Source organism: Candoia aspera, chromosome 1 (genome assembly GCF_035149785.1).
Source record: "Candoia aspera isolate rCanAsp1 chromosome 1, rCanAsp1.hap2, whole genome shotgun sequence".
In the NCBI taxonomy this organism is placed as follows: domain Eukaryota; kingdom Metazoa; phylum Chordata; class Lepidosauria; order Squamata; family Boidae; genus Candoia; species Candoia aspera.
In genome coordinates, this window is record NC_086153.1 from 49130342 (window position 1) to 49157334 (window position 26993).

The 26993-nt window shown below is 34.9% G+C and overlaps 1 protein-coding gene across 1 annotated transcript in view; it reads right to left on the reverse strand.

Annotated features, from left to right (window-relative positions):
• The window catches only part of USH2A (usherin), a 513845-nt gene that overhangs the window by 365917 nt on the left and 120935 nt on the right, over positions 1-26993 (reverse strand). Inside the window, exons 18-20 of the mRNA XM_063288775.1 lie at positions 26766-26923; positions 25180-25324; positions 13251-13481 (exon numbers count right to left, since the gene is read on the reverse strand). Coding sequence (XP_063144845.1) covers positions 13251-13481; positions 25180-25324; positions 26766-26923 — 534 coding nt within the window. The remainder of the gene's footprint in view (positions 1-13250; positions 13482-25179; positions 25325-26765; positions 26924-26993) is intronic.

Here is a 26993-nt window from a genome sequence, read left to right on the forward strand (position 1 = left end):
ATAGATGACTTAGAGGCCTGAAGTTCCATATGCATCCAAAATTCTTGGTGTGACCTCCAAAAGTTGTTACAAATTTGTAAATTTTAATGTGACAAGCAGGGTGTTATTGAAGATACAACTGGAGAGTAATCATATTATTACGTTTTAACTAAATTCAAATCTATATAAAACAAATCTATATAAAATCAACAATTTCAGTCCTAAGTATTTTTTGGAATGTGGCCTGTGATCAGCCACTTCAAGGCCAGTTGTGATCTTCACTTGGAAGATACTGCACACACCTGAGAATATTGATTACCAGTAGTGAAAGTGTTAGATAATGCAGAATGCCATAACCAGAGATTTGATTAGCATTGCACATTCCACTGTTTCATTCATCTTAAACAAATTTAATGGACTTTCCATCAATTTCTATTCAAAGTGCTACGGATTACCACCAAAGCCCTAAACCATTTCAGAACCAAGTACCTGAAAGAGTATTTTTCCAATATCAGCATTCCAATGCCTGTCTTTGAATACTCTGCATGGTGCTGAGAGTTAGATTTACAATGAAAAAGACTTCCTTGGTGTGGTATATGATCAATGGAACCCCCTTCTCTTGCACCAATTCTGTTCTCTTTAGATGTCAGGTGAACTCTTCTTAAATATTTAAAATCTTTTATTTCTTTAATTTAAAAAAAGAGTTTTTTTTAAAAAAAAATCTGGTTATTCTAATGTTCACCTTGTTTTAAACTTCCAAACCTCTGGTAAAATCAGGATATAACTGCTTTAAATAACTGCCCCACTATGAGCCAGGTAGTTTAAAAGCACAAGTTAATGACTGTGAAAGCTGGGCTACACTGAAACTTATTCATAGTATCACAACTGCTTTGCCACCATCTACCATGGTTTGATGTTAGTGCATTTGCTTTTTCCTCTACTACTGTCATAGGCTAAGATGATTGTGGGATTCTTAAAAAAGGACATACGCAGTATAAGATTATTACATAGCGAGAGAAGCTGACTTCACTTTTGTTGGTTGTTAAATACATGCGTTCTCTGATTTTGGGGAAGCATTAAACAGTAGTACTATTGGTAATTGTTGTAGCTGTTCTTTGAAGTGTATATTTAGGGTAACTTAGCAAACTTGGTACAATGGTTACTCTGGGGATGAATATGCATATCCAATATGGGAATGCAGATACTTTATTACAGCAATGAAAACATTAAATACTAGATCAACATTTGCTAGAGAATAACTGTAGCAGAAACAAAGAAATCACACAGAAGATGACTTGGACATTAATGCAAAATAGCAGCTCCCTGGAATGCCTTAAATTGCTCATGTATCGTGGTCACTAGTTGAAACAACACAATAATTCGACTTAGTATTTAGTTAGGGCAGACAGCTGCAAAGCATAGGTTCTTACTGAATCCAACTCAATAGCACTGAAATGTGCAGAATTTAGGAAAGAAATGTTATTTAATCATGGGAAGAAGACTTTTAGTAATTAGGGAAAGAGTAACTTATAAATCAGAATTAAAATGTTTATCAGTAACAACAGCAACTACAATGATTCCAGCTTCATATATGGGCTAGGATACAGGTAATATTCGATCAGAGGCCTACATAACTATGTTGCTGATGTATTTTTTGGTTTGTTTGTTTTTGCTAAGAAGGTATTTCTCCATTTTGGATAACAATGGTGGTGCTCTCTACATGTAACATCTGAGAAAAGGAGAAAGTTTGGATCATGAAACCGAAAACACAATTACTTGTAGCTCTTTTAGAAAGGAAGCAGATAACATACTGGGGAATCAAATGGCAAAGCATTACTAGCCTAATCTTCAAGGGTATTATTAGCCCAACCTTTGTTACACTGCAGGACTAATTATATGGAGATCAGAGTGATCAATAAAACTCTGACTCCTAGCTTCTCAGCCTGTGCAACTTGTCATATTACTTTGCTTCATATGACTTCTTGGCCTGTCTATGATCATAATAATAAACTGGACCAAACTGAATATTCCCATTTCTCTGCCTTTTGTTTTTCTCTGCTCAACCTAGTAGCCAACTGCCAATCACTTGACCTTATCTCCTCCTTCGTATTAACACAGCTAAGACCAGCTTTCCTAAATCTGTTGCTCTCCTGATGCAATAGTATTATGAATTCCAGAATGTGTAGCCAGAATAAGCTTTGGTCAAATTGCTGGAAATTCTTGGAACTTCAACCACCTTGAACTGATCCTAATAACTAACTGGAGATCTATGATTTCTTCTGGTAGGTTCAGTATATATTTGTGTTTGATACAAGCTTTGGTAGTACAAATATTGTCAGGCAAAACTAATTAAACTGACTAACAAAAGACTCTAGAAAGTGCTGAATAAAATAAAAAATATATGGACATTAAAGTCAATGTAATTATGTGAAACACAGAAAATTTGGACCTAACTACTCCAGCCAAGGCAGCATCTGAGTACATAAGACTGGAAGAGATGATAGATAAATATCATCATTATAATAAAGTAGAAATTCTGCAACAGTGGGGCTGTTTATTGATTAGATTAAGGCTATAGCAAGTAAAAGACTTGGTTTGTCTGAGAAAGATAATCAGCCTAGGTGGAAATATGCAGTCATGTTTAAAGAGAATCAGGGATATGGATACTAGAAAAAGAAGGATGCAGATCCTTGAGTTACACTTTTTCTAGAACCTATTATTCTATTTCGGCTTACGGTGGAAACAATGCCATCATTGAACACAAAGCTAAACTGGAAAAGTTATTTGATCAGACTACAGTGAGACAAAACAAAAGTTCAACTAAAACTCAAGTGAAAATTCATTAGGAATTGAAAGTGGTAGCAGAAGTGCAAAAAGATTAGACTATCTCTGGGCTAACTCCGATTTTCAAAGCCAGATGGCTTACTCAGCAACAAATCTGAAAAATGCTAATGATTTAACCAAAGAGGCAGGAGCTGAAGAAATATACAGTATTTCATTCAGCGGTGTCTGAAATGCCATTTCCCCTAATTATTCTTGACATGGTGACTTTCTTCAGTGTGGACAGAAAAAAACTGTTTCATTCAAAACAAACAGACTTACCAAAGTGTAATGGGAAAGCTATTTGGTATGAGATCTGTGAAAATCTTGCACAACTGCCTTCCCCTCATACAAATAATAAACAAAGGAAAGCAAAACTTTAAAGAGTTTGATAATCATCCAGTTCCAGCTAGATGCATATAGATGTGTGTATATCAACATGTATTTTTTCTTACTATGATTTAGCTATATAACCTTTTCTGTTAAGGAACGAATAATTTATAGAGTTTATTAAAAGAACTATTAAAAATCTATAAATGTGTACACAAATAAAGATTGCAAGTTAGTTATTTTATCAAGATGGATCTATTTTATTTAAGGTAAATGCTTATCTGGACATTATCTGTGTTTCTATTTAGCCTGAATTGTGTAATTAACTATCAATAATATGCAATTTATATTTAGATTTATAATCCTTGAGTTAAGGAATTAGCTTGTTCAAGTTTCAGCAACTTTTATAGTATACTTCCATCCTGTCATGGCTTTTTATTGCCTAAATATGAATCATTTTAGAGAATGTATGCTGATAATACTTTTATTTGAGCAAAACAGTGCAATGGTGATGGAGGAATTAAAGAAGAAGTTGGAGGAGAGGAAAAGGACTATTTTCTATTATAAACTGTTATTCCTTTTTAATACATCACTATTAGATAAGGTCTGGTAATAGGCAAGCAGACAGACTGCGAAGCATAGCTAATTTTTATTACTAAAAATGTATTTATTAGGTACCCTTCCTGTACTCATAAAGTGGCAAAGAAAAAAAAAGACATGGAGAGAACAAAGGAACAAAAAGAAAAAAATAACATAAATAAGAACAAAATCAGCCACTTGAGCCAATGCTAAATGCCTTTCACACCTTTGCCTGAAGTTTAATAAAGACAGAAAAATGGTGTTTGTTGGGGTAAATTCATTCCATAGCATTAAGCAACGAAAGTAAACACAATAATCTTGCTGAACTACAGCCTCCAGCAGCAATCCGCAGCCAATGGTGAAGGATGCCAAGAAATATATTTCAGCTGTATCTGAAGAGCAAGAGGTTTCCCACCTTTGACATACAGTAAAGGCCTTGCTCCTTGCCCCATTAGTCCAAAAGTTTCTGGAACCTGGAACAGAGCCTGAAAAGGCAGAAGTGCAGGACATCATGAAGGACTTTATAAGTAAAAGGCAGCACTCTGAATTGCAATGGAATTATCTGGCAGTCAATAAAGATGAGAGGAGATTAGCTAATACAACTATCCTGTTCAGTATATCTGTGGCTATATGCAACTTTGTGTATTAGCTGAATCTTCAGAACTGATTCCAGTGGTAGCCTCAGGTAGAGCACCTTATAGAAGGCTGAGTTCATTCTACATACCCTTTAATATTGCATATGTCATTATTTACAAAGAGTGTATGTTAATGTCAGTGTTATTAGTAAAAGGTTAAGAAAAATGAAAATCTAAACAAAATGTTATTCAGAAAAATGTCTTACCTACAGAGAAAATAAAACTTCTCAAACAATAACAAATAGCATGCACTTTTGTGGACAGTATACCTAACTCAGATTTAAGAAGAGAAAAACCTACAGTATCTACTAATATCATTTTGAAAGAAAGGAGAGATTTACTTTGCATAATGAATTAAGAGTTGAGTAACTTTAATGGGACTTAATCTCAAGTAAATGTTGGAAGAAATATAAATTGTAGAACCATTTTCACATTCAGAATCAGGTCAAATAAAATCTCATCTGTTTTTCAAAAGTAGGAGAAAGAAGACATGGTTGTGTGCTGATATAACCTAAGGGATCAAAGTATATCAGGAAACCACTGGTTCAAATCTTGCTTCTGATAATGCCATCACTATTTGGTTACTCTTTCAGTGAGCCTTAAGATCACATCTGCAGAACTAAAACTGACCAATTTCATAGGTATGTTCTGTATAGTTTATTAAAGTAGATAATTGATACAAAGTAAAGTAGATATTATCTACTAAAACTAGATAATACTTGCAACATTTTAACAGTGAAATAACTATTATTATTATTATGGCTGATTGCACAGCCAGCCAGATGTTTAGACTAGATTTGGCATTTTTGTCCACCCATTGAGTCCTTCCCAAGGACCTGGGATAGGCAGATGTTGTTGTTGTTTAATAATATTAAAGGTATTGTTAGTGGGACCATTTTCTCCCAAAGGTTTCAGCCCATCCTTTGACATCTGAAAGAGCAGGGTCCCCCCAGGTCCCAATCTGTCAAAAGTTCATCTGCAGGGATTACAGGATCAAGCCTTCTCAGTTGCTGTCCCCCTTCTCTGGAATAACATCCACCCTGCTATCAGACAGGCCCTGTTACCTTTATGCAAAGCTATTAAGATCTGGTCATTTTTGTAGGTCTCTGGTGTATGAGAGCTTTTTATTTCTCTTGGAGGATGATTGTGTACATGAGATATGAATGTTCCTTGGGACTTGGTTAGGTTAAATTACATTCTTAGAGTGTTGTGTTTTTAGTTTTTAATCTCATTACAGTTTGGAGTTCTGTAAGCTGCTTAGAGTCAGATATGATTGGAGTGGCACATAAGCCTAGTAAAACAAACAAACAAACAAGCATCAGAGATATCAGCTTGTACAGTAAAAGAGCAGATGGAATCTGGATGCCCAAAGACAGATGGAGAAATGTAGACCTGTTTGACTTGAGGGAAGGCTTCAAGTCAATTCCACTTAAGGGATTCCTACCATTTGGGTAAGATGAAGTACCAGTGTGAACAGTGCAGCAAAATTAGGAAGAAATGTAAAATTGGAAAAGCCAAGAAAATGCTATATAACCCTAAATAACCCTTGGGAGGAACTCCCAAGGCAAAATGGATTCTACTTTAGTTGGATCTATCTGATTTCCTTTCAAGGAAAGATGATATCCCAAATAGTCCAACACAGGTGGGTCAAAAAGAGAATTCTGCAGCTTAACATAGAGGCTGTAGTCATGAAGAACTGCTTGAACCTGATTGATGTGATGAGTAAATTAGTTAAGTTATCCAAGGAATTACTAGAAATTTGTCAAGAGAAATCATGAAAAATATGAGTCATAAATTGCATGAAGACTAATAGGTTGCTACTCAATCCAATGGCATTATTTTATATTCAAACAAGAACCTATAGCAGTTAAATATTCATGGCTCTCCTTTCTGGGAATCAGACTACAAACCCTTCTGAGGTCTAATTTGGTGAAAATGAATTGTTTCTGCAACTGTTCCGAGAGTTCAGAAATGAAGGGAAGCTGGTAGTGATCTCTAGTTGTTACTGAGTTCAGGTTCCTGTAATTCTGAACAGCACATAGGAGTCCAATCTTCTTGGTTGGGAATGGGGTGAGGAGGGGAACACAGGAACACTGTTGAGGGAGGAGAGGGGCAAATAAAGTGTTTGTATAAACTTTCATTCATATATTCTTTCAGGCAGGACATCTTTCTGGAATCTGGGCTCCAAAATTAACTGTACGGTCACAGAATATGTATGTGTGTGTTGGGGGGGGGGGAAAATGACAGGATCATCCTTGGCCACTGTCCTAGCCTTGACTTAATAGTTCTTTGAAGTCTGCTGTTCCTTTTCTTCTTTGCCAGCTTCTTTCCTTACACTAATCCCTATATTAGGGAACTTGGACAAACACTGAAATTGACAAATTGCATTTCCAAGACACTGACTTCTAAATATTACTGCATTCAGACATAATGTATTTTTTAAGAATGACCACAAGCCAATTCTCAAGCAATAAACCTGCTTCTAATTATTTTCACTGTATTTATCCTTACTATACATAGGACATGGATTGACTTTTTAAAAAAAATTAAACCTCTTAACTGAAAATATATAACGTATGTAATATTCATGCACTTAATTCCATGATAAGCTTTGTACAGTGACCTGCTGACATATGTTCTCAATCTTTTCATCCACTTACTACATTCAGTTACAAGGTTTGGTCATACACCTGTAGATTTTGCCCAGTTTTAAAAAGGATAATTGAAATAGTCCATTGATAAACCTGCATGGCTGTGATAGTTGATGATTGCTAGATCAGAGACTATAGTTAGAGCAATAAGAGGTCACTCAACATCAGTTACTACTCAGTACTATAAATATCTGTTTACTTTGCAAAATGAAGAGGCTGAAGTAGATGTACAGTTTTTAAAATTAAAAGCATATATCTTTTAGTCCAATAAACACCATCCTCTTATCCCAAATAATAGTCATTAATCAGCATTTTAAAAAAGATTGATATGTCACAAGAGAATCTGAGATTATTTTTTCATACACCTGATTTTAAACTTCCTTCTTTTCAATTAAATATAAACATTTATTGCTCTCCACTTCAAATGCACAGAACTCACCAAGTAATTCCTGTGAAGGGATATAATAGTCCTACCTCAATATAATATACATGCATGTGTGTGTGTATGAATGTTCACAGAGAGTGAGAGAGATTGCTATAATTAATGTATTGTCTATTAATTTAACAAATTATATTCCTGCTGTTTGAATTATATTGCCTATAAGTCTTTTTATATTTCTTTCTATTTTTTATGCTAATAGTAGCATTTCTGAAGTTAGTTATGCTAATAGTTGTATTTTTAATTATTAACTTTGCATCTATGGTTACAATTCATTTGTTTATATTAAGGATATAATATTAGAAGAATGCTATCATGTCCTTTCAGTTTCCCCTTTTTTAGGCTAAATATAATCAGTTCCTTCAACCTTTTCTGAAGCAAGGCATTTTTCATGCTCCTGTCATTTTCACTGTCATCCTCTAATTCCATTCTAGTTTGTCTACATCTTTCTGAAACTGGACAGAGATTATGATAAATACAATAAAATAAATTCATTCCTCAACAATGGCTCTAAGTAGCTGCATCACATGGCTTGGATATTTTCAGCTGAATTGTTGAATAACTCAAACTCAGCACATTTTTATAGATGTCTACATACTACTGCTATTCCAATAATGCCATTTCTTATGGGGCATCTTGAAATGGAACACAGCATTTAGAGTATTAGATCCCAATTCTGTAATTCCGTATGCAGAAGTTAATCACAGTTATTCACATTAGGCAACAATATATACCTCGAGGTAAACAAGATCAAATTAGTTTGATGTGACTTAAATATTTATTAATGTACTTCTTATAAACTTACTCATCATATCAAAAATGAGTGAAAGGGTATGAGTGAAAGTATATGTGAGACACAGAAAGGCACAGATTAAATATTTGCATACAGACAGTGCCCAACACATTACTGCTAGATTTTGAAAACTTCTATGATACTATTATTTTTCAGCAGATAAAGCTGTATATTATAAATCCTGACTGATTGTTTTGGCAGAAATAATATCACTTGGTTTATGATCTGATTGATTCGGGTCCTAAGTACTTAAATCTAATAGGGACAACACATTTTAATCCTCTTCTCCCTCCCTCTTTTTTAATGTTGGCAATCACTCAATTGATAAGGCACATCATAGTTAGACAAGATATTAATCTGATCTTTCTAAAAGATCAATTGTGGGATGAAACATTCCCTGATAATATTCATAGGAACGCTTTCTGATTATATTCATGACAGACAATTAGAATCAATGAACGCCTTTCATACTTGTTTGTTCAATACACTACTTGTTAGTACCATCACGCTGCCTTCTTAAAAACCCACAAGACAAGAATAAAAAAGCCACATCTTGTAATCAGTTCAAAAAGTGGTCAGTATTTCAGAAAGTTAAAATACTTTATAATGAAATTCTATTCAACTCTGCTCAATCTGTTTATAGGGAAGTGTTGATTATAACTTATAGACTATAAGGGTATTATACACTCTTTTCTAAGCAAGCTGAGAGTTTAACTACATGGAATATAAAATATTTATCATGCTGCTTCAGTTCTCATTTTCTTTACCAAGGTTTCCTTACTATGGTTGCCCAATCCAACCTGACACCACCCTTTTTAAACTTCTATAAAGGAAGGATGGGGGAAAGAACAATTTTCTCTTCATAAAAAACAAAACAGAAATGGAACTGCAGAGTATATTTACAATTTAGCCTCCAAGTGGGACTTACTTCTAAACATACAAAGAGGCATTGCTCAAAGTGTCATGAAATCACTCAGAGCCAGTGTAATATGATGTAGTGGCAATGTGGAAGACCATTGTATTTCGAAGAGACAGTGATATCATTTAATTTCTCCTTCATATTAAGAAGATTCTAGAAGCTTAGAGTTCATTTTGAGTCATAATAATATTTAGCTGGCTTGTTTTTCATTCTTGCTTGGGAAATGAGGCGGAGGGAGGAATCTTCACACAGTTGTAGAAGGACCTCAGGGTTATCTGTACAATTCCCAGGTTCTTGGTTTACATTCCAGGGTTCTATCAGATTACATGATGAACAGATGCACCATCTAGCCAAGGTCAGGTCCTGCAATCTTAGTGACCATGGAAACAAGGTCATGAGGTTTCAGGGCCAGACTTTGATAAAACCCTAGTAATGCCCCTTGAGGGGGGAGCTTCGACACAGACCTGGTACCAGGTGCTGTGTGAATTGGCTTGGGGTCTCTCTGCTGCTGTTCCACTGGGGCTCCCGACCGCTGAAGGGAGATTGGTTATCATCTTGCTTGGTATGTTGTGCTTTTATGTGCTATGCTTTTATGTTTCTGTTTAATCTGCCTGTTAAAGTTAACAATAAAGCTAAAAAAACTCTTTATTTACTGGTGTGTTCATTGTCTCTGTCCCTAAAAAGAACCAATTGTCGGGCACCTGGCCAGTGCTTGAAAATATATATGATAGCATGGATCTGAGCAATCTGAGTTCAAGAAAGAATGGAAGCACTGAGGTGGACTTCACTTTTGCTTTTGTACTGCCCAAACACCAGGTTTTATGGTTGTTTGTGTTTAGAAAAATAATAAAAAGGTAAAGAGTCCTTCTGGCCTGAAATCATAAAAATCTCCTTTCTATACTGTTCTGAAGTTTATTTTTTTGAGTGAATCATAACTTATGAAATGGCCGCTCCCAATTTACAATCTGTCCCCATCCGTAACAAATAAATACATAAAATTGCTTTCTGGTTATTACTTTTTTCCCTTCAAGTCTAATGCTTGAAGTGCCATCACAAAGCTAGACCTAGTTTCCATTTTAATTACCCACAATGCTCCTGATGTGGTATTCTCCAGGGCATTTAGGTTAACTAAAATGGCTTTGAACATGTCTGCAATAAAGCCTGCCCTGGCTCAGTAAAAGAAATCCCTCCTCCTGGTCCTCTTAAAGCCAGCCCTCATGATTTAATTACAAAATCTGTCTACTGTCTGAAACTAACTGGACTCTAAGTGGCGTGTGAAACTTACGAAATAAAAACAATACAGAATCTGAATGAGAATTAAGTAGAATAGGAATTCCAATTCAATTATTTTTACCTACTTCAACTTGGTATGCTTATTTTCAGGATATTACCCAATACTGATCAACTTAAACAATGATGCACTTTTGCACAGTTCCAAAAGTGTGTTTTAATGCCCGAGACATCCAGGATAACAGATGCACCCAAAAATACATTTGAAAAATAATTCATAAACAGAGACTTAGGGATTTTCCTCAAAGACCTAAATACTGTAAATCTGTACTTTTCCATGAAAAGAAGAGAGAGAAAAAGGCAAAGTTTGATGCAGATTAAAACTGCCTACACCTTAACAAAATACTAATTTCTTAGAGGGGGAAAATATTACACTAATGCTGTCTGTCAGGGTTAGTGCAGCACACTTGTAGCATAAATCCCTGTTGTGCACATTAGAAAATGTTTTAAGATATTATGTTCACAAAGCAGCCCAAATCACTTTGTTGTGCTGGATCACTTTTTTTAAAGTGTTCCACCCTTTCTTCAGGCTTCTTGGGATTAGGAAGAAGGAAGAAAGAAAATGTCTTGCTCAAGAAGGGGAACTGTGAAATCATTTTAAGTGCAAGACCACAATGCTAGCAAAAGAACTTCCAAGAGAAAAGAAAAAAAATGAAAGGACAGCTAAATTCTTTCTTTACTGAGGCCAGTTAATAGTTCATAGTGGGACATATCACTGTCAACAGGAATAAATGAAAGGAAAAGCAAGCATGGCTCAGAATATTCTGTAAAGATGGGAGCTTGGTCCACAATTATCATGCCATGACCCATATACCTGCCTACTAAAGGGGACGATGGGGACATATTAAGCAAACTTCTACTGAACTGGGAATCACTGCAAGCAGTTACTTATTTACCCTCTGAGCTCTCAATCACTGTAAAGCCCTACACAGCCCAAATCCAACATTTCCTTCATCAATAATTATCTCTGCTCCTATTAATTTTTATAAGTGGGTTCCTAGAGTCTGCCACATATCATTTGTTCCTCTACCCCTGTGCTGTATGTATTCTGTTGGGCACCTTTGTCCAGGGTCCAAAGAAAGTTTTTATAGACAAGTTACCCAAAATTCTTTAACTGGAAGTGCTGGAAATTAGAACCAGGATGTCTTGCATGCAAGGCAGATAGGCTATTATGGAATTCTCCCATTTAGAGGAACATTTGAGTAACTATCTCATCCTATAATAAGGAAGAGAGAACATGGAGGAACCTAAGCATGGCAGAAACTTTATTCAAAATACTAATAAATTTTATTGTGGTTCTTTGGCCTTGCCTAATATGAATTAAAAAAATCAAAATATGAGTAACTAAATTCATAATAATGGCAACTGAAGAGTGTGATGTTCTTATAAATAAGCAGAAAAGCTATGTTTCAAATAAGCAGTTTTGAGCCCCTCTTGAAAAGCACTGCAGACCAATACAACCCTGAAATTTCACCTTACCAGTTTTATTAACAAGAGGATGTATGCTGGTTTGGGAGGCATGACTCAGGACATTGTCTCTAATTTAGCAAATACAGAATCAAGGGGAAAATGTGATGTGGGGAGAATCATGAAATACACGTATGGTTTTACAAAGATGCCTTTTCATTAAAAGGAAACACCTTCTTGAAATGTTCAATCACTTGCATATTGATTCATGCTCTGTTCTGTGGGACTTAATGCCAGGTAAGGGAGGATAAGATGGCCACCTACAGATGTTTCCATACTTAGCACCATTGAGAGATACCTTTTCCCACAATGAACTGGAAAAAGTTTTGAAAAAGCTTTGTGTAATAGTGAATTCTCTAAAGAGGGATACTGAAACATCAGCATGTTGGTAAGATCCCTCAAGTATGCAAAGTATGCATTTAAAAACTCAAAATCAGCATGTAGCCCCACCACCACCAATCCAATTAAAAAATAAGCATACTATGATTCCTGTGGATCATTGGAATACTATCAGTGTGTAGAGAGAAAGAGAAATTCTGAAATTTGCTTGTGTTCTTCAGGTGGAGGTAATGTGTACAATATTATTTAAACAATTAAGCTCTGACACCCCCTTCTAGTTCTTCCTCTAGATCAGGGTTTCTCAACCAGGGTTCTGTCACTGGGGTTCCCTGGGAGATCATGATTTATTAAACAAAATATTTCAAATTCGGGCAACTTCTTTTCATTCTTTTATTTTAAGAACACTGTTAATGCATATATACATGAAACAAGTATAGTAATTTTGTAACTTCTGGCCTATATTGGAGCCTGAATGTGCAGGGGGTTCCCTGAGGCCTGAAAAATATTTCAAGGGTTCCTCTGGGGTCAAAAGGTTGAGAAAGGCTGGTGTAGAGAGAAAGAGAAATTCATGCCAGGTAAGTAGACTTTCAGTATTCTGGCAAAAGGATGAAATGTTGACTAGAGATTTGCCTGCTGGGACAGAGGTAGAAACAAGTCTCCCTAAACACTGCTGTCCTAAAATTCCCATAATCTCTTACCAATAGGCATGAGCTGTGGTGTGAATTTACAAAGATACCATGTGCAATTAAATGTCACAGGACCCCAGAAAAGCCTTATGAAGAATGCTTGCTTTTCCTTAACGAGTAATGCCACGTTTTATCATTCTACAAATTAACATAAAGAAGGGATTTTCAGAAAATAGCGGAATTCTAAGGAATAATATTGATTTATGTGGGAAAACTGTAAAAAGTAAAATAATAAATCCAGAAGAAATCCATCCATAGAAAAAGTCCATCAAAATGTACTCCAAAACTTTTTGCAGTAAACACAGCATAGAGAATTTCCTTACCTGTAAAATAGGTGTTTGTAGGCAAAGCAGAATTTGGAAACTTGTAATACCCATTTCCTGGGAAGCGGGTTCCCTTCCTTGCATTTACATCTGATGTTGCTAAAGATATATCTGTTCTTTCCAGCTGATAAACTGGAGGAGGTCCATTAACTTCTTCAGGTTCATACCAAGTTATCTTTATTACAGTGCTGTTTATTCCTTCAGTGTCAGGGGCAATTAGCCGAATTGGAGCTATTCATATAAAAAAGAAAAGGGGGGGGGGGAGGAAAGGAAAAAAGAAAAAGAAAAAATACAGGCTTTGTTTCTTATATTTTGTAAATATTGACTAAAAACTGTCACCAAAGGAACTATTTAGAACAATATAGCTTGCAAACTGTCTTAGATTTTTATGCAGCCATATAAAAATATGCCGTATATTATTATGCACTCCACCATACATAATAATCTTTAACTTGTTAAAAATGGAAAAATACAATCTGCCAATTCCTTGTTTGACTAAACCGTGCTTCTAGCTTTTTACTTTTGCCATTTGCAAAGTATTTTCACATTAATATCATAAAAACAATACAAACATAATGGCACAAGTTCAAATAATTCTTCTGAACAAGAAAATACAATGCTATCCGCAGGATAGAATCACAAATACGCAATGTCTGTTGACTTGACATTGACGTTTTTTATACCTTTGTTAGAGCATAATAGAGCTTTCTTGAACTGAGTCAAAAAAACAACTGAGCTGGTACACATGAATTCTGGAAATAGGAATTCCACCATAAGCAGCTTTTATATATGGAAAAATGTACATACTTGGATTTACTATCAATATGTAGCATTTGCCAGTCTTCCTAATATGCATGCACATACCACTTGGCTAAAATGAAAAGATCTATAAGACTTGCACAGACCTTCTACTCCTTAAATGGCAAATTACATTATCTGCAATCATGATAATGAATAGACACCAATGTGGGGAACTGAAAATGTCACAGGATCCCAAAAAAGCCTTATGAAGAGTGCTTGCTTTTCCTTAATGCCCAGAGTCCCTCTTTTGGGGGGAGATGGGCGGCAGCAAAATTGGAATAATAAATAAATAAATAAAATCTAAGCTCGAATCCAATGGATAATCTTTCACTACAGTGGATGGTACTGCAATTGGATTGGGAAGGATCATAACCCATGTGCCATATAATACTTTTGCATGTGAATGTATATATGCATGTTATTAAGAATCATTGTGCCATGTCTGGAAATCATCTATCAATGTGCTTTGTCTGTTAGTTGTCGGGACAGCACATACAGTATAAGCTTGATATAAGAGAAAAATAAGTATTTTCCTATTTTGGTGAACAAATTCTTACAGATTGTGTAAACATAATGCTGTTAGTCACCTTCTCTATGCAATTACCTTTCAAGACTTACAAATCGAATGCAGCTTTCTGCATCTGGGTGTGGCACATTATGCTGACAACTAGATGGTTAATTGCAAAATACAGTAGCACTTTTCATATTGAAAGCATTATGCTCCTTGCAGATATAAAATACTTTCTTCCATTGTGAATCCCAGGCAAGTATTACTTTGTAAATTTACTCTGCAATTGTGTTTTCTGCATGAGGAACCTTACACTATGCCACATATATCAAAGTCACGTGCCTCTGTTATCATACAGCACCATAACTCATTTAGAGAATAATATGAAGTAAAATATGCATCCTGTAAATTCATTCAGGGCATTGTGCTAAGAGTTCACAGCAAGGTCTTTGTTCATAATAAATTGATAATACATCTTTAAAGAATTTGGTATACAAAACCATTCACATATCTTTTGCTTTTTTGTGTCAACCTCTACAGTGCTGCTATTACTTTCTCTACAGTGTGATCAAAGATTACTTTAAGGCAAAGGAAATGTTGGGAGACAAAAACTTACTAACCATGCCATGCATTGTAAATTCTTGCTCAGATATCATTTATGACTTCATAATCTAATTAGTATCATACTGCTATGTTCAAAATTTACTGTGTCAAAATTGAAGTTCTGGCATGTGAGGTTACAAGCCTTCCCCACATAAGTAGCACTGAGCACTAATGAAATGCAGCATTAATGCACAGGCTTCAAAAGAAAACATAGGCTTTACAATTGGAATTTCACCTTTGGAGTTATTCAGCTATGTCAGCATTTTAAATTTAAGTGCCAGGATTTAATATTCCAATTCAGCTTCAAAACTACTAAAACAGAAGCACTAAAATTCATTATTGCTTAAAATGAACACACATAGCCACCTTTAGAAGAAACAGCAAATCTTCCTTAAGCATATTCCCATAATAAATTGGAGTTGCCTATACTGTAATTATAGCACCTTCCTTATCCAAATTTGAAGATTTTATGGCACTTGTGCACTTAATTATTTAAATGCATTGTAACATTTACTTCCTTGACAGGAAAATATTAATTTTTTAATCATTTTCAAGTCTACTCTAGCACAAATAAATGTACTAGTTACTGTTAATGCACTGTGGTACACACATTAAACACTAACTTTACAAAGTATATTATTTTGTAATATATGAAATAGAAATCAAATATTTCAGAAAGCAACACCTTTGGTTTAAGATTAGAATTATAACTATCATGTCTTTGATGATTCACAATTTATGTGCCCTGACATATGAAGAATTCTTCTGAAACTTACACGCCAGCAAATCAGATGGGTGGAGGAGAACCTTTAGATAATAAATATATAACACGTACCTCCACATCACCGTATATGCAATATAGATAATAGAAGCTAACAGCCATAATATGTTGCCTAAAGCTGTGACTGTGGTACCTGTTGGAATTATCATTTTATTTAAATTGGTTCCAGTCTTTTGAAATACATCTATAAAAGCATTCTGTATTTTAACAGACTGAATTATTTTGCATACTTTAAATATGTCAGGTTTTTTAAAATTTCTTTAGTAAAAAATATAATTCATAAACTAAAACATTCAAACATTAAACACTTACTACACTGTCTGGCACTATGTAAGAAGGCACCAAAAATCAATGGAACAGACAATCCATACAGTTTCATATTAAAGATACATCAAGTATAGATATCATTATATAGCTCAGTATTAAAGAAAAAGATAAAGTCTTCCATGAATATGTCAGAGTGTGCAGGTCTCTGTGTGTGCAGATTATATCTGCATGCATGAAAGAAAAATATAATTGTTGGTAAGTAAAGAGCAGTTAACTTTGTTTTGTTTGAACCAATATCATTTTAGCTTTAGAAACTAAGACAGATGCCAGCATTTCACTGTGAACAGATGGTAATTCCATCTAATAGTGCATCACTGTATTAGTAAGGTCTGTTGTGTATACAAACAGTAATAAACACTAGGTGAGGATCAAAATAAATTTTAAATGTTGACATTAAATTCTGGCAACCGTGCTTCTAAGGATAGTGAGTTCTTTCTGCAAATCTGTCAGGTTTACTAATGCGGCTGCTAAAGCTTTCCTATAGCATGTCAGGTTCTAAAGCTAATAAAAATGCATCTGTATCAGAGTTACTAAACCTTTACTGGTCTACTTCTCTTTCATGCATTTATACTAAAAGGAACCCCTCAGTGAAATATTATACAGGTAGCACTTAGTGCTCTTGGCTTTATCTCAAAAAATATGCTTCTTAAGGTTTCCTCTTTCATCAAATTTCTAAATAGCTACATTTCTAGTAAAACCTTGAGTAACATTCATGAAGATACAGTCTCATTTATGCTTTGCCAACTGCTCATTACAGTTTCAACCTTTTGAATAGTGACATGTAGGGTTATCCATTTTTAAAAACAGCATTTGTGTCTCATGCACAATTTCACTTTGTAAGCAAATGTGTAATTGGAGGCTTGCCCAGAGAGTGGAAGATCACTCGTTCACTCTAGAGACTTGACTATTGTTATATCCCAGGAATGTTTTCAGCAGCGTAAGGTCTCCGTCGTCCCATCTGACTTCACATTAACCTGCCGAGGTTGATCATTAGGCCTGACTGTATAGATTGGGTTCAGCACTTGAGACAAGGAAACGTTAGTCAGCAATAGAGTCATTTCTACATTTCCAGTAAAACATCAGTTTAAAGGACCCAGATTTAATAGATTTCGCATTTAAAAGAAACCTCTTCTCTTAATCTGAAACTGCCGTTGTACTGTATTTAAAATACGACATCTTAATATTCATATTTAAATTTTATAGAATGGCTCAGAACAATACTGAAGGCTTTTTTAAAAAAAAAGAAACTAAAATAAATTGAAAGTCCATAATAAAATACTAGCATAAATGCTGCAACACAACAATAAGCATTCATAAAAAAGTTATACAAGTGAAAGGGATATATATTAAGTCCAATTTCTGCAACAGTGCTTAAACATCTAGATGGCAAATGAGTTTCCTGCCATGGTGAGTATGTATTCCTTGTTAGCTCTTCTCTCCGGCAGTTCTTCATGATACTAATTCTTCTATTAGAGAAGGCACAGGTGTGTTTAGATGAAGTGTTGGCAAGGAACTGGAGTCTAGTAAGGTAGCATGCTGCTTGGGGTATTTGTAAATAAAGGCACCATCTTTGGGTAAGCAACTGTACTGTATATACATAGGATAATTAAACCTACATGTTTCCATTGAAAACTGCAACCTTTCAATCAGCTCTTTCAGGTCTTTGAGAAAATCTGTGTATGGAGTATGTATATAATATGCCTCAAACAAACATAACAAGTTTTAAGAGTTCACCTTATTATAAGCATATTGAATCATATTTCTTTTTTTAAAAAAAATCAATGTAATGGTGTGTTTTTTTAAAAAAAAGTCCTTAAAAATATATTGCTTCCACCATATGGGACAACCAACAACTCACCAACCGATTTAAGATGCAGCATATTGAGCTGACCATATGTTACAGTGCTGTTGAATGGCTGAGTGATTCATGCCCGTCACATTCTAGTATATCAATTAAAGCTCCTTGAAGTCTGCATGATTTGTGTCTCTGTTATTAAACCCTGCTAATTCATCCCACTTACACATCTGTTATAAATCTCTAGGAGTGCTGCATGATTCATGGCAATCTGTGAGCATGGTACAGCAAATTCTTCTCCTTGTAATTAACAGTAAATTGTTTTACTGCCATGCAATGAATTTTTCAGTTATATTGCAAATGAACTCCTAAATGCATGGCTCTTTCCTAAGAAGTGACTTATATCATTAGGCAATTAAAAAGTATTGCTTTGAACCAAAAGCTTTTAATCAAGAGAAATACAACTTAAACTCAGCCTAAAGACCATGCAAATTTGACATACTGACAACAGAATAATTTGCGCAATTTCCTGAGGAGTGAAATATGTCCTTTGGGGAGAACAAACAAATAAGTTTGGGCTCTTACAGTGGTGGAGAAAGAGCACCCAATCTGTAGCTGGAGAGCGCATGGCAAGAGAAAATACCGAGCAGATACAGTTTATCTCACAAGTTATTTAAGTAATCTGTCACATCTAAATTTCTCAGATTATGCTTCATGTCTCTAATTGTAACATAGTGCCTATAGTCTTGAAATAAATAATGGGATGATTAACCAAGCAAAATTATCACACGATTTCCAATGCTGTTCGAGGGTTTTCATCAGAGGTGAAGCCTTGGCCTCGTAGCCTCCTCAAGAAGCTTCAATTCCTTTATACCTACACCCTCCTCCAATCACCCCTGCTGTCTAGGCCTTAGCATCACCTTCACATTCACGGGTCCAGACATCATGCCAGTAGCTGAACAGCAAGTGAAATTAAACTCAAAGAAGAGGGACTATTTGAAGGACAGCAAACAAAAAATATATTAGTAAAAGGTGTTTTACTGTGTTTTGTGGTTGTATAGAGGGAGAGCACACAGCAGTATGTGTATATATGCATTTCGGTGAACATGTACAGTATATATGCATTGGCATATGCCAATATTTTTATATACAGTACATACACACACACACACACACACACACAATATGGAATGCTGTATTTACACGACAATTTTCACTTTTTCGCACAGAACTCAAAATGATTGGTTTAATGAGGGATTAGTCAAGACAGAAATGAACAAAATGCATTCATAACTAAGGACAAAGAATATATTATGAAACCAGGAACAACAACAACAACAAAAAACAGTAACTGCCAAGAAAGAAGGGGATGATTGGTTTATCATTAAAAAGGTACAAAAATATTTATATTAGTATTCACTAATGACTATATATACAAGATTGCTGTAATTAAAATTATAAATTAACATATTAAGAGTGTTTTTTTAATCTCTTTGGGTCTCATTCACAATGACAGATTTTTATGTACTTGAATGCAAAGCAATGTGTATTTTCAAACCATAGGCAAACAGCCTGCACATTTTACCTTTTAACTGAGAAAGGAAAATCTAATGCACCGCTAAGTACTAGTTAATTAATTATGGGTGATTTTAAAGACTGTGATAGAGTATTGTGCTTAACAACCATTATATGACAGGAAAAGCACATGGTTTTGATTAGTGGCATGTACTTTTCCAAAGTATATAATATTCAACATATTTCTTTCTAAATCCCCTGGAATCAAACAATATTTCACAAAAGAAATAATTTAGAAAACATTAAAATTAAAATTTGTATAGATAACTCTGAGGGGTAAAGAATGGCTGGATATAAATTTAAGATGATAGGAAGTGACCTGGTGGATTAGATTAAACATCTATTTAATCTATCAAACTGCTCTACCACATGTCATACTGACCACAAGCAAGACTGAAAGGAAACTGGCCCTCACCCTCTACTGGCTGCAATCTAGAATAGAATGGCTTACTGGAGATTATATATAGCTGTTTTGACAAATAGCCATTAACTATTCTCCATTAATTTAATAGATAGTGATTATCTGAGCTACATAAAATTCTCACAAGGAGGTTATGACCCATGAGTTGCCATGTACCAATATACTCTAAAGTCAGTATGAAAGAATGTGGGGTTGAGCAAATGCAACTAATCCAAAGGCCTATCTATTGGTATGTGACACAGCTTGTTATATATTTTTATTTTCTAAGAGCAACTTGGATCAAGGAAAGAGCCAATTCTGTAGTGTCTTGGCTGATTTACTAAACTATAGCTGCCTTGCCAGGTTGATGATTTTGTTTGCCTAATCTTTATTGCTTGCTTACGGCTTCATTGTTTAATTTGCATTCTTTGTTTTTAATATTGTTTTACTGTGATTTTTATCTCTGGAAGTATTTCATTAAAAATATTGACACTTATGTCTTCATCCCTGGAAGACAACTTTAAAAAAAATGACCTGAAGAAGAAAATAAATAAATTTACTGGTGTTGGCTTTCACAGCCGGTATCTCTTGGGCAGGGTTGGGCTTCATGGTTTAGTAACCATGGTCTAGAGAAGAGATTTCCTGACATTTCACCAGCAACTGTGGCTGGCACCTTCAGAGGAGAAGGCAACTGAGCAGGGATAGACTGGGGTCCTGTATTTATAGCCAGTTGCCTTCGCCTCTGAAAAGGCCAGCCATAGTTGTCGGCGAAACATCAAGAAATCTCTTCTCTAGAGCATGGTCACTAAACCCTGAAGCCTGATCAAAAGTATAAATTGTTCCTAGAGCCCAGTAGCAAACTCTTCCCACTTGTTTGTATAATTATTAATGCTACTTCGGTTATTGCTCTTTAAAACTTTAATCCATTGGAAACAAAACAATTCTGAAACTGTTAATATTTCTCCAGATATTTTTCACCTAATTCAAATATTATCCCCCCTCCAAAAAATGAAAAATACTTAAGAATGTGTGATGCCTGGTCTATTATAAACATTAGACCAGAATCAGCTAAACGTAGACATGAGTTTCCTTTAAAAATCTAGCCTCTGTTATTAGTTTCAAAGGAAAGTAGACATAATCAGCATGAGTTGATAGTAGCACTGAGGTGTGGAGTTTTTTTCCCCACTGTAATATCATTCAATTGAATGACCTCTAAATGTTTAGTTCATTGATTCAAAATTGCAATGGCAGGACTATATAATCAATAACATTGTTTAGTTCAGGTTCACATAAAGGAAGTCTATTAGATACAGGCCATTTAATGTTTTTATAATATTTTAAATTAATGGTCACTTATGAGTGCTACTGCATAGCTTCACTGGCAAATATGAATACCTAGAAAAACAAATACATGAGGATGAACAGATTGTTAAACAGCAGTGGGAATTTGGACATTTGCTTGTAAATTCAGGTTTCAGAATTTCGTCTGCATATTCTGCATACTGTATAGGAATGAACCTGTATTATTCTATTGTATTGCTGTTAATACTTGTAATAAGATCTCTAAAAATATCAGCATATTCTGATACTATGATCCTAGTCTTCATGACAATCCGAACTAAAGAAAGACAGAAATATTCAGAAACATTACACAAGCTCTTTGCTAGCTTGGTTGTGACAATATTCCTGTTTGTGCAGGTTTTTCATGGCAATATCTACACAGATGGACCTGTCATGTCCCCTGCATGTCTAAATATTCACTTTTACTTTGACACATGAGCAAGAGACAATAACTAAATGGTTATCTTCCCTCAGCCACCAGCTGTTCCCACTGGCAACACAAGCAGTAGGAGGATTTGCATGAACTTCAGACCCAGATTTTAACAGAGATATTTGGTGATTTCTCATTGAAAAATAATTACCCAGATTTCAAGGCTATTACCTATCTCTTTTTATGGATTTACTTTCATGTCAGAAATTACAGTAGTGTAATTTTCTTCCAATATTTCCAATTTAAAAAACAGATGACTATGAATGAAAATACGTCAGAATGAAAAAAAATCAGAGTAAATACTTATGGTTTGATACCTGCTAGTATGTCCAGAGCCTGAATTCTGTACAAGACATACTACTGACTCCCAAGGGTTCTGCTGAACACTTGCTTTCAACAAAACTTCAAACTCTGTTTCTCTACAATTCACTCTTTACTTCCTTTATTAAGGCAGTGGGAAAAATAGCATAATCAACACGCATGAATAAGGAAGTGTTTGGAAAAACATAGTACAGCTATCTCTGACTCTGATTTGTTTTAGTTTATAGGCTATCAAAGAAAGACAGTCCATGAAATAGAATCAAGGTAGATCCCTTTTTCCCATCCACTTTCCTTTCTCCTTTGTGCTTAGAAAATCAGCCTGAACCAACAGGAGGAAGGCTGCGGTTGATCATTCCTGCTGATAATAAGTATCAACCCAGAACCTGGAATTCAAGGTGGGCATATACTGTATGTGTGTGTGTGTATGTATGTATGTATGTATGTATGTATGTATGTATATATATATATACATACATACATACATACATACATACATACATACTGTATGTATTTATGTACTGGTGTGTGTGTGTGTGTGTTTGTTTATTGCCTTTTTCTTGTGCATCACAACAAGAGTTAACACATAAGATGTTCATGTGTTGGCCTGAAAGAAATTACTTCTGAAGAAGTCAACACAGCACTCTCAGAACCAAAAATGGCATTTTCCAAATCTGAAAATAATTCACAAATAAATATTGAACATTAATGGATCTAACTCTATTGGTCACTCAGTTTATAGCCTCCTGTGTTTAATGCAATTAACAGAACAATATTGAAACTACAGGGAAGGAGACATACATAAACAAGTTGTCAGGCTTCAGTGAATGATTCAGTTTTTGAAAATGACAAACAGGTCGGGATGCTTCATCGTTAATAAGAACAAAAGATCCTATTTAAATTGCATTAGTTACTTTTTAAGCTGCTCTGCTACAGAGTTTCAAAAGGTTGACACTGAAAAGTTCAGCAGTGACAGCTGAGGTTTGAGAATGATATGGACCATAGTTTCTAACTTCCCCAAGTAAAATGTAGGCACCCTTACTTGTATAGCAGTATCTTGTGGCCAGACTAGCTCATAGGAGTAACTGTTGATGTGAGAGTCAGTGCCACAGGTACTTTTGGAAGACATACACAGAGACAGCTGAGCAACTGAACATCTGAGTAGCCTATTCCAGGAGGCAGGGATCATGAATGTCACTGAAGTGGTAAACCTGTTTGGGAACTATAGTATTTCAATACTGTACGTACTTACCAAAGCCCCACAAACTCGTCTATGCAAAAAGAAAACTAGCCCTTTCTTTGAGATACTAATTTTCTATGATTAAAATAATTGACAGGAAGACTAAATGGCAATCTGCAAATAAAAAGTACAATACATATATTCTATGACAGAGAGAACCATCTATTACCATAGAAAAAGTTATAAAGTAAGAAAAATAAATTGAACCAAATGTTGTTGGAATGGGGGGTGGGTGATGATATGTGTGCATCACAACAGTATGATGTACAGACATAAAGCCAATTGAATGTGTGTCATTTTCTCACCATCACAGTTACTGCAGCTGCAAATGCCTATGACTGCAATCCTATGCTTATACATTCAGTTATAATCTCACTGAATTTGGGCAGCAAGGCACAAAAACTGTTATTTTTTGAGGAACTTAACAATAAATTGTGAAGTAGCTTAATCTAGGGCAGGAAAAAAACCTTTTGTCTAATACTGAAAGAGTAACATTGCATATACAAAGTATTTAATATCCTTAAACATTTGTAGATAAAATATAAAAAAGTAAATGTATAGTTTAGAAATGGCAAGCAACATCCAAAATAAAAAAAGATGTATGGGCTACAATGTGAACACAAGAATGTGCTACAAATAAGAAAAAATGTGTTCAGAATTTATATAGCAAAGTGTTCTTCAACCTAAGAGCCAATGCAGTGTATGATTAAAATGCTGAAGCAGGACTGAGGAAATCTAAGTTCACATCAATCTTCAGCTATGGAAACGCAATGGCAACTTTAGGTTAGTTACTGTCTTTCAGCCCAACCTATCTCACCAGATAGTTATGGTGGGGTGGGGAGCTAGATATGTCACTTTGAGTTTCTGAGACAAGACAAGACATAAAGGTAACAAATAATAACAAACTTTAAAATGTACGTCAAAGTGATGACTTCCACCTCAAATGTAAAGGCTCCTTTACAAGAAGCTCCTTCTTGTCAAGGTCACATATACCTGGGTTTTCACATTGCATTAAACAATAATGTGGTTTTGTTTGGTTTTGGTTTAGCTATTATGCTTTGCAAAACATGGTTTATATCTTAACTTTATGCAGGTTTCTGTGGCATGGTTAAAACAAATGAAGGCCTAGCATAATAGGTGAATTCAGCAATTACATTCACAAGGAAAGATGAGATTTTTAACTTAGGTTCATTGAATGCCACAACTCAATAAAAGAACACTCATTTTTCAGGCAGAGGGGCACAGATTCAAAACTCAGCATCCCCAGCTAAAATAACTACAAGTTCAAATGGGCAAATAAGTAGCTTCCTATATAATGATGATTGATAGAAAAAAAACACCACAGTGCCCCTGTTGGCTGACAGCATAAATATCCCTGTAAACTTGGCTAAATTTACCTGATGAATTTGCTGCAATAAAACACCACCAGTGTTGTATGCCTTAGCTATGATACAGCAATAGACATCCAAAGGAAACAAGTTGTAATAGAGTTCCAGCTTAGAAGGGCTGCATATTAATTTATTTGTTATGCAGTTGTTCATTGATAAGACAGCTAGAACTAGCAACACTTGTAGGAAACATAAAGAAAAATAGGTAAATTGACTTAACTAAGAAAAGGCTTAATTAAGAATTTCTAATATATTATACTGTAAGCCTATGTGGAAAACACAGTATTTTTATTTTAACCTGCAACTAATCAGTCACATAATAAAAGCATAATACTTACAACAGTCTGGCCATGCCTAATAACTGCTTTAGATATCTATGAGCTAGATTCCTGCTTTTTTGGATGCCTGTTTTTTTCCCTTACCAGCAGCTAAAGTTTGTCCCATTCCTGGCTTACTGTCAACACATCCGATTCGATTGCAGAGAGTAATGGTAAAATAGTACATTCTGTATGGTTCCAGTCCAGTCACTGTATAGGATTGCTCATGAACTTTAGCAACATACAAAATCTGCAAAATAAACAGACTCAAGATGTCAGGTCTGGGAGTGCTTCTCTTACTTTACATGAGTATGACAGCATATTTAACAATAAGTAATTGGTTGGCCAGGGTTTGCCAAGCACCATTAGCAGAAATAGCAATATTTTGAAAAAAAAAGTTCAACAAGCTATAGAATTAAATTATAATACGTTCATCACAATACTTTATGAGGTAATAATCCAGTTCCTGAGTAGACAAATGAGGAAACAAAATTATTGCCTCATAAAGCTGTACAAGAGAGGAGTTATTTGTACAAACTGTACAGATTATGCAAGATTGTGGTATCACCATCATACAACAAAATCTAGCCAACTTGCAGTGGAATCAGAGAGAAAACTAGCAAATATTTTAAAATGAGGACACACTGCCTATTAAACAGGAAAAGTTATCATTATTATATAATACCATCAATAGGCACAGCACCAGAAAAGTATTTTCTTCCTTAAAATATGTGAAGTGAAAAGAATTAAAATGGAAAAATGGAAAGGAGGGGAAATATTGAATAAAACCAGTTTATTCAATTAGACTGAGAACACTTTTTACACCATCTATTCCAGAAGGTGGGCTTGGATCACTAATACCATTAAGTGCATATAATTTTAGGCTGAATGTCTGGCATATCATTTGGAACAACATGCATACTGTATATTGGATCCAGTCTTCCTTTAGATTTCATTTCCAGAAGATTCCTTAATAAAATTCCTGTTTGCACCTTTACCATTGACATATGAAGTCCCTCAGAGAATAATTCTGTATTCCATGTCAATGGAGTTTCCTTCTATGAAAGGTCCTGGGAGAATTATTAATTAGAATAAGAATGGACATTTTAATTGTTCAAACCCAAACAGAATACTTTACCAGCATGATTTCAGGGGAATGTTAGGTTGTCAGGTTTGTTTGTTTTTTTACTATGAGACTATTGCTTTTCAAGTACTATAACCTGCTATGAATTAGATAAAATAGTATAATGCAGAAAATAATAGTAATAATAATAATAATAATAATAATAATAATAATAATGACTAGTCAGTTGAAAAAGGAAAAGGGAAGGGGAAAACAGCCCATACCTACTCTTTTAGGCCAAACCAGAAGAGTAGGAAATGGTACTTCCATATTGGGCTTGTTGGATAACCTTTCAGAATAAAATCACATCTTTATGCTCACAAAGGGCCATTTAACTTCAGAACTGTCTTTTAAAAATTGTCCTTAGCCTCTGATAAGAATGCAAATAAATAATCAGATCCACCTTGAGCAGTTTGCCATAACAACTTTGATACCCCACTGCATTTTAATATCTCTGGGCACTTCTCCATTGGCAAATTTCAATTTGGCATTGCCAAAAAATTGGGACCACTTTAGAAGATCCATATATCAATAAGCAGAAAAAACAGATTGCTAATAACAATAATACCTGAGAAAACATTGGCAATACTTTTTGTTCGGTAATTACATTGACGCTATACCCCATCACTTCTCCTCTTGCTTCATTATCTCGTGGCTTTTCCCAAGACACATTGAGAGAATATGGTGAAAGAGGGAATACTGATGGAAGTGGCATGAATACAGGAGCTAAAACACAAATAAATGTGCTAATTTATCATAAAATAAATGAACAACATGTGTCAGGCACGTTTTCCCA